Source organism: Chiroxiphia lanceolata, chromosome 2, assembly GCF_009829145.1.
Source record: "Chiroxiphia lanceolata isolate bChiLan1 chromosome 2, bChiLan1.pri, whole genome shotgun sequence".
Lineage (NCBI taxonomy): Eukaryota > Metazoa > Chordata > Aves > Passeriformes > Pipridae > Chiroxiphia > Chiroxiphia lanceolata.
The window spans coordinates 55,300,278-55,309,553 of NC_045638.1; the positions used below are offsets into that span (position 1 = coordinate 55,300,278).

Sequence of the window (9,276 nt, forward strand, 5' to 3'; positions counted from 1 at the left end):
ACCGCAGCCACTGTGAGCCGCCCCCTCTGCGCCGCCCTGGGCCCGGGGCCGGCACGGCGCGGGGAGCAGCGGCCGCGGGGCCGGGACGGGCGGGGCGGCGCCCACGTGGCCGCCATGGCAACGGGCCCGGCAACCGGCCCGGCCCCCGGGAGGCGGGAGGGGCTGCGGCTCCGGCGCTGCCATGGCCGGGACGCTGCTGGCCCTGCTTGCTCTGCTCGGCGCCTCCCAGGTGCGCCGCGGCCACCCGCGGCTCCGTGACGGGGCCTCCGACTACGGCGGGGAGCGGGGAGGGGCCGCAGCGAGGGGGGCGGGAGGCCGGCCGGGGCCACTGGACTCGAGGACTCTCCTCGTCCCTGTGACTCTCCCGCCCGGCTGGCGGCTGATGTGAGGCAGGGCGGGGGTGCCGAGCGATCCTTTTCAGGGGTTTCCAGGCAGTTTGCTGCGCTCGAGGGAGGAAAAAGTAGTGTGTGGGTGAATGACTTCCCTCTTGTTGCTGCTGTCGGGTTTTCTCCCTGCTGGATTACTCATGGTTTTCCTCCATGGCAGCCCAGTCTGTCTGTCCGCAGTTCTGTCATCAATGCACCACTGTTCCTGGCAAGGCGAGGAGCAGGAATGCCAGGTGGCCGTGGACCTTCAGGGTCACTCAGGGTACTTCTTAGCTCTGGACTGAGCTCTCCGTTTCAGCACTTATCTTGCAGCAGTGCTTAGCTTCCGCTCTTTTGTTGGAAAAATAGAACAAAAATGTGAAAGATTATTTTTTTCCATTATCCTTTAAAATGCATAAATGGACCCGAGTCTGGCCGTTCCTGGTGTTTTATGCTTCCCAGTTTCCAAGATGTAGTTTTTCTTTCTTGACCTGTTTTTTCCCCTTAATTCTGATCTTTTCTTTTTGTTATTTTCATGTCTTCTTGAAGTGGCTGTTGAGTCTTGCATTTGGAACCTTCTCCACTATTTTCCTCATTTTGGAGTATGATTTACAGATACAAATATCTAATAGCAACTTTGATGTAAGAAATTTCAGCATGTGTGTTTTGCCTTCTAACTCCAGAGCTCCCCAGTCCAAAGGACTCATTAGCTAATTTTCAGTTTGTTGAAGCTTTCCCATTTGCAATCCAAACCTCTAGCAGCAAGCCTGCTTCTGCTTATCTGTTTTGTTAATATAAATTGAATAAGTGAATTTATGGTGCTTCAGCACACAGTTACTTTCAACTGCTATTTTCTTTGATCCCACCATCATGGAATTTGATTACTACTGGATATTTATTTTGTACTTTCAGGTTTTAAAAGCATATGATTACTTCTCTCCTTGGAGGGAACAGCAGCAGATGTACAAGCTAGACATAGGCTGGCCTAAAACTCCAGAAGACTTCACTGGCCAAACATTTTGTGTTGCTGTTGACTCTCTTCATGGTTTGGTCTATGTAGGACAAGTGAGTGGGAACACTGTATTTCTCTCTTTCTGGTGTATTTTTGCCTGTAAAGGTTTAGATTAGGATGTATATGTGTATGTTTAAATGTATATATGAATAATTTTTGTATCAAAATCAGAGAAAATATAAGTATAGATGTCTCTGCTATATCTATTTTTTAAAGCAGTTCTGGTACCGTATTTGTCTGCACTTTTTTTTTTTAAAAAAAGCAACATTAAATTTCTGTGGTATGAATGCATGATCCAACTTCACTGAGTTACAGCAGCTTCTTCCCTTAGCTGCAAGGAAAAATGTGATTCTGTGGCAACTGAATCTTCCACTCCTTCAGGCCTTGTCCCATGAAATCAAAACGACACAGCTCTTTCAACCGGTTACAGTAACTGAGTTAAATTATTTCCTCTACCCAGTTCCATGCATCGATATCTCTAGGCCATGGATAAGTGGAGGGAATTAATTGTAAAGCACAGTATGAATACTTGAGTGCCATGCAGCTAATAAGCACAGTTACAATTTTTCATGCCCGTGTTATACTGGGCATATTTTTCTGCAGGAACATAAAATCACATTTCAAAATGAAGGCCAAGATAGCTGCAGGTGCTTAGCTGCTCTGAAAATTGGATTCTTATGTGATTTAAAGTGAAAGTCTAGGCTGAGTGGAAGGTTTTTCATGCTAAACTTAGACACTTCTCTCTCTTTCCTTTTCTAGATGGAAAAAGAGGTCTAGTAGACAATCAGCTCAGGACATTCTTATGATTCATGAAACATTGCAAAAACTTCACGAAGAAAAATTTTAAAAAATATGATTACTTGCTTATTATGTTTTCTTTAGATCTTTTCTTGCCTTTTCAGAGGGGAGACAATGTGCCAAAAGTGCTTGTGTTCTCAGAGGAAGGCTATTTTCTTTACGCCTGGAATGATACAGTTGAAATGCCTCATGGTATCTTTGTATGGAACACTGCAACAGATAGTTCAGTATGGATCACAGATGTTGGAACAGGTATGCGTGGTGGTGATATGAGAAGTATTAGGTGGGGAAGAAAATGTTAATACTGAAGATTTTGCTTTAAACAACTCATTTATTTAAGTCTCTCAAACAGTCTGAGACAGATTTGTGCTTTTCTTGCTGTGAACAAACTTCCCGGGTGCTGCACAAAAGACTCCAAAGTTTCGTGATTTGTGCTGTGTTGTCTGCTTACAGCTGCTGAGTTCAGTAAGCACTCCTCCCTGCTGCCACCCAGAAGTATCAGGAAAAAGATCACAAATTCTGGCCAGACCTGTTGTCTGTTCTAGGTTTAGCGACCTTAATACAATTAATGAATATTGTTGTATCCTATGGATTTACAGTCATAATCTCACTACAGAATTTTGACTGTTTGATGAATTAATATCACTTGTGAGTATCACAAGATTTTTAATCTTTGCAATTGGTTTTAATATTTATATTTTGTTTTGTTAAGATATTTTGGCACTTTTTTTTTTCTTTAATTCAGGGAAATACGGACACACTGTGAAACAGTATAGCCCTTTGGGTAAACTTATGCAGGTCTTGGGCACACCAGGAAATGCTGGTTCAAGTTTGATTCCCCTGCAATTTGATCAGCCAGCAGAGATCTTTGTGGAGGAAAATGGAGATATCTATGTTGTGGATGGAGATGGAGGAATGAATAACAGATTGATCAAACTATCCGATGGTATGGAAAAATGAACTGTCGCAGTAGCTGCCTATTGAAAATTGAATTTTAAATAACACAGCTTGGGAATACTTTTAATCAAGGAATAGGTAGAACTGTCATTTAACATTAGTTGGAAGACCTTGTTGAATCAGATCCTGTTTTATTGCTTGTCACTTCAGGAAAAATCTCCTAATCATTTATGAGAAGAGGCTGAGAGTGTGAGTTTGTTCAGTCTTTAAGAGAGAAAGCTAAGGGGGATTCTTATTGCTGTCTTCAAGTCAGTAATGGGCTATAGAGAAGACAGAGCCACATGTTTCTTGTTGATGCACAGTGAAGAAATGAAGAACACTAAACAAAAGATGCAAGAGGGGTGAATTCCAATTCAATTTTTGGAAAAAAATATTCACAGTGAGGCTGGTTAGACAGTGAATATTTTGCCCGGAGATGGTGTGCATTCTCCATTCTTGGAGATGCTCGAAAGTTATGAGTTATGAGGAACCTGATCTAATTTCAGAATTGAATTTGTTACCAAGAGTAGTTCTGCTTTGAGGAGCAGCTTGGACCAGACAGTGTCTGGTGATCTTTTATACTTAAATTGTTCTGTGATTCTAATTAGTTTGCTCATATACCCCAGTTAGAGCAGTGAGCGTGGAGTCTGCACATGCCTATGGTTGGAATTAGTGGAGGAGCTACTTTTTCTCCTTTGTTCTATCATAAAGCAGATAGTTTCCTAATACCTGGTTTGCAAAATGGTGAATTGTTAAAACCCAGAACTGCCAGGTAACAAATACAAAAAATCAATTTAGTGAAGAAATGAATAGCATAATCAGCCAACTTTTCTTTTTCCTTTTTTTTTAGTTCAGTGCTTAACAGAATCTTGGACTATGTCAGAAATGTACTAGTGGTTACATTTCTGTAACTATAGTCCTGAAACCACTAATAATAATCCAGTAGTCACTGTAGTAGTTCCAGTATTTCTTGGTTTTATGTATCAGGACTACTGTGTTTAAAAAGTTTAGAAATTTCACCTTTTACAAATTACTCAAAACAATTTTGCAAAGGAATGACTTTGCAATAAAGATGCTTTGAATAAAGATGCTTTATTTGTTGTTTTCTCAATGTGATTTTTTTTACTTTTTCTTTTTCATCGTGCTCACTGTTTAGATTACAAAGAGATATGGCTGACTGGAACAAACGGGACTGGCATCGGTCAGTTCAAGATTCCTCACAGTGTAACACTGGATGCTTTTGGACGGGTAAAGAGTAAAAAAAAATCATTTTTTCTTTCATCTTCCAACAGACCCATTTACGTGTATTTGAACAAAACAAACTGTATTTCTTCTTTATTTGAACTGTTGGGATCTGTGTCATTTTATGGAGGTTACAGTTTTCGTTGTGCTAGTCATGAGCTGAAGTTTCCCACTGCAGATTCTACCGGTATAGCTGACTCTAAGGTTAACACAAAGATTCTGATCAGTTCCATTGTCCATGTCCATGCAACAACTGACTGTTTCCCCTGCAGTTTGTAACAGATTGCCATTGTGAGAGTAACAGAGAACTCTGTTCTGTAATAAGTATCTACTCAAGCACTTACACATCAGGGGGCTTTCATTTCATATTTGGAAATTCCAATTAAGTTTAAGATGATAGTGAGGCTCTAGCTACATTGTGGACATTACTTCTTTTTTCCATGCAGCTCAAGGCATTCCAAGAGACCACTTCTGCCAGATGTTAATTGTAGTCTGGCTTTGGTCTGCCATTCTTATACACAAATTATGCAGCCTCTTCTTATTTTGTTTCAGTGAAAATAAGATAGCTTCACTAAAATATGACTGGTTTGAGCTAATTCTGCTGATGGTATCTGAATCAGAATAAGAAATGTATATAAAAATTACTGCTCTGCCAAAACTGGCAGAGTGGGAGAGAGAACAGGAGGGACATGGTCACTTTATGCTGAAGGGTAACTGAGTTTACTCACTACAAGACCGCAACTGTAATGGGCTATGATTTTGTTGCCAACATAGTGTTGATGATCAGCCTATGTTAAAAAATAATTGTTAATTCCTAAGAAATGTAAAAGAATGCTGTAGTAGTGTTTCATTTAAAAATAGTGATGAAAGATGTCAGGTCATCTTGTTCATTGCCCCCTTTTCAGTGATACCCCAGAAAAGTCGTGAAGTTTACTTACCAGACTGATGCATTGTCAACAGCTAAAACTTCAATGATTGTTGTACAAAAGGTGCCTTCACTGGAACTGTCTAGTGGTATTTGCTGGCTTACAATGTTTGGGAACCCAGTTAGCATAGGGTGGGACAGAGACAAGCTCCGCAAAACTGATAAGACAAAACAAACTGAAGGTGCTCTAAGTATTTAAATTGCTCAATATTCGTAGTAGTATTAGGCATATGAAGAGTGCTTGCAGATGCAGTCATCACGGACCTGGATCATGAACTGAGACTACCATTGAAAAAAAAATTTTTGGTGGGTGACAGACCTTTAGACAGATCTTCAGAATTAAAAATATGGGAATATGTCCTCACAGTGGGGGGAAAAAATCCTATCAAGACATATCTATATCATAACCACAAAAATGAAGAGGAGGCACCAATTTCTCTGTTAAAGTGGTATAAAATAATTCATGTATGTTAACTATGGGCCAGTTTTGGTTTATATCTGGAAGTCATATCTACTGATTTACTTTTGAATGGGAAGGTACATTCTTCCAAGGTACATTTTTACTACAGGGAACTTGCTCCTATAAGAAACTAATGCATTTGCTTTGTTCTATTTGTGAACACCCAAGATTTTATTTCTTAACAGGTATGGGTTGCAGACAGAGACAACAAAAGAATCCAAGTTTTTGATAAAGTCACAGGAGAATGGCTCGGGTCTTGGAGCAGCTGTTTTTCAGAAGATGGACCCTATTCTGTCAGGTATTGTTGAACAGTTCCTCTAGACACATGCAATTACATAAATAAGGTGTACTCATACTGGTGAATTAAAATGTTGATATTTAATTCCTGATGACAAGGAGTTAACCAGTTTATTAGGGTGCTGGGCCCTATTCATATGCAAAGATCTGCACAGTTGTATCTTGACAGGGAAATCCTGACTTCGTAACAAACCCCATGGATTTAAATGCAGGATTGAGAACTTCATTTTAAAGTTGTTGTGTGTTATTAACTTTACTGGTGCAGCTTTGACAGGCAGAAAGATTGTCTTGAATGAGTTTTCTGTAGCATAATCTGTCTCAATGAGAAGCCATATGAAGAGCAAGACTTAGAAGTTAATTCTCAATGTTTTATTGCATTTTGTGTGTCATAGCCTTCAAAGATGTGACTATTAAGAAGTTTTTGTTAGTATAAAAGTGCATGCTTGTGTCAAAATGACATGTCATATGGCGTCCATAATTCAAAAATATGTTTGTCTTTCACAGATTTACCGCGGATTACAAGTACCTGATTGTAGCTCAGCTGAATATCAACCGGTTAGCAATCTTGGTAGCACCACCAGTTGGCGCTATTGGGGACTGTGTTATGGTCCATACAGTCCAGCTGGCAGATGAAACCAAACCGCACCTTGTGGATGTGGACATGAAGAGTGGAGCAATCTATGTTGCAGAGATTGGAGCCCAGCAAGTACAAAAATTTGTACCCTTAAGCTGATGGTTTCCCACAACTGCCATGGCACAAGCTGTGTGACGTGTAAGACCTATGATCACATTTCCTGGAGGGTTTTTTGACTTATGTTTCCTTAGACAAGCACAGAACATTGTGCTCCCAGAACCCTACAGCTAAGAATCTGTTCTGTTCTGTTCTGCAGTTCTGGAGAAGTACTTGGGCTTGTTTTAGTAATGCTTTTGCTTTTGTTGCAATTGAAAAATGGAAAGCATTTTAATTTTATTATATAAAACTTTATAAACACAACTGTTGTTCTTAAATGCATGGAGTAATCTTGGGACTCCTCTACTTAGCCTGTGTATGTTGTTAAATGGTCAGAACTGTCTGAAAGAAATTGTATAAATTATTTCCTGGGAGGAGAGGACCTCATTTCAATGTTTCTTCACTTTTTTTTTTTTTAATCATTGTGCTGATACTGTCCAACACCAAATACAAGGATGTATTATGATGTTAAATTAGATGCTGCTGGATATTGGTGTCAGTATGGTGTCAGATGCCACTTGCATCTGGCCTAGGTGGTTAATGACATTAAGTATTGAAATCTGTTTTCAGCTCTAGCTAAAATGGTGAAGTCTGTAATAAGCTTAAGTTAAATTGATATTAGGCACTTTGGCTCAAGTAAAAGTCTGTGCACAGCAGCCAAGTACTGATTCTTAATTAAATCAGTTCTTAACCTGATTTGATTTATATCAGCATGAATTTTCTGTTCTGTAAGGTTTCACAGGGGAACATATTGACATTCAAGTTATTTTAAGTTCCTCAAGAAAAACAAATTGCAATTTGCTAGGAAGGTCTTAATCAGCAGTAGGGACTGGGAGACATATGATTTTCTTCCAATTTATTTGTAGCGCTGTCAGTTAACAGCAATGCAGCCATTTTAATTTGGGGATTTTTAACTGTTTTGTTTCCAGAATTCAGATTTCATCAACTCCATTAATGTCTAGAGTTAAGTTTCTTACCCTGTATCCTACCAGATGTCTCCAAGCTCTGTCCTAAAAAAATGCTATTCCTCTCCATTCGCAGACCGGAGTGTTTCTGTTTTCTTTACATGTTGCTAGAAGACTTTTAAGTTCACTTTATAGCATAGAGGGAACTGGGTATGGAAAAATGGGATGGGGAAAATGGCCTGGCAGAAATGAGACAGTGAATAACTGATTACCAGAGTAAAGCTGTGGACCTACATTCCATATTTTCTACCTCTTCAAAACATTTGGGAGGATTTTTGCTGTTTCCACACACTTATTCTACTGTGTGGACTATTTTAATGCTAATTACCAGCTAAGAGTGGCAATTTTTTTTCTACTTCTATGGAAAGAGAATATGGGAAACAGACTTACGCTGATGGGAAATACCCATTTCAGTGAATGTTATCAAAAGCAAATGCTTCTTAATTTGGCAGGTTTCAATCTATGATCACAAATTTGTGAGTCAGCAGATGGAAAATCTGTCTAGAAAAGTCAGATTCATACTTTTTGTGGAAAGTAACTCAGCAGTGGAACCTGATGGCCTGATTTTAGTACTATTTGAGACTGATGCACTAAATGTGAATGCTTTGTTGTTGGCTGCATCCACAAAAACAAAACCAGATCTCATCTGGGACTGCCCTCACACAAGCCTGAGAACCAGAACTTCAGGGTTATTCACTAGCACATATGGTCCATCGCTCACATGGTCTTGAATGAGAGCTAGTTAGCAATATTTATTTGCTGAAAAGTAGCAGTACTTCCTCTAGACCTAAGTGGATATGTCCACACAGAGTGCTGTGTGAATTTTCTAACTAGTTTTCCACTAGCTCAGGGATCTCTGCTCTATGTGTAATTTAGCTATTTCTTGCCTACACAGGGTGGATTTATTTTCTTAAATTTTACTGTAATATCGCAATATTTGAGCGTATCTCGGTGGTGTAAGGGGTCCAGGTGTATCCATCCTTCCTCATCATATCCTCTCCTTATTTATTTTTCCTTTGTCATATCCATTTGAAACAGAAGTCAGCGCTCTCTGGGAACCTGCTTCTGTGTTCAGTCAAGCAATAATGCACTTTTGGATGCTGACAGATAATTCTGCAAGCTTCTATTTGCTCCATGGATCTGCTCTCAGCTCTTTTTTTACATGGGCTTTTGCAGCCCCTACAAATGGGGAACTTTCATCCAGTTTTGTCTGGCTTTACTGAAATAGGCTATGGTGCCAAAATGTGCCTTACCACTAGGCATATGGGTATCTGTGATAACAGGAGACAAGGGATGCTCATTATTAACTAGTATGAAATGCTTAGACTCTTTTTTGTCTCCGTGACCAGAAAATGATTTTGTGCACTAACTTGCTAATTCTATGAAGGTTTTCTTATGTATCATCTTGAAACTGATTACTGAAAAAATGCATAGTAGGATAATTTCATAAAATAAATTGAGAATTTCCCATTATTAAAGTTTTGGGTGCTTTATTTCTGTACTAATATCAATACGCTCCATTGCAATGGATTACTTTTCTAAGTAT

At 39.6% G+C, this 9,276-nt stretch overlaps 1 protein-coding gene across 1 annotated transcript; it reads left to right on the forward strand.

The window, feature by feature from the left end:
- The first annotated feature begins 111 nt into the window (after positions 1-111).
- NHLRC3 (NHL repeat containing 3) lies at positions 112-9,208 on the forward strand. Its single transcript, XM_032678348.1, has 7 exons — positions 112-229; positions 1,278-1,430; positions 2,280-2,427; positions 2,921-3,121; positions 4,268-4,359; positions 5,924-6,036; positions 6,540-9,208. The coding sequence occupies exons 1-7, from the start codon at positions 182-184 to the stop codon at positions 6,766-6,768; spliced, it is 984 nt and encodes a 327-aa protein (XP_032534239.1). The 5' UTR covers positions 112-181; the 3' UTR covers positions 6,769-9,208.
- The last annotated feature ends 68 nt before the right edge of the window (positions 9,209-9,276 follow it).

What these genes read in the sequence shown, in the direction of transcription:
- NHLRC3 (XM_032678348.1), top strand. Translation starts at nt 182, where the DNA reads ATGGCCGGGACGCTGCTGGCCCTGCTTGCTCTGCTCGGCGCCTCCCAG. An exon ending in CTCTGCTCGGCGCCTCCCAG is followed by an intron (nt 230 to 1,277) that starts GTGCGCCGCGGC and finishes TTGTACTTTCAG; the next exon opens with GTTTTAAAAGCATATGATTA. An exon ending in GTTTGGTCTATGTAGGACAA is followed by an intron (nt 1,431 to 2,279) that starts GTGAGTGGGAAC and finishes TTGCCTTTTCAG; the next exon opens with AGGGGAGACAATGTGCCAAA.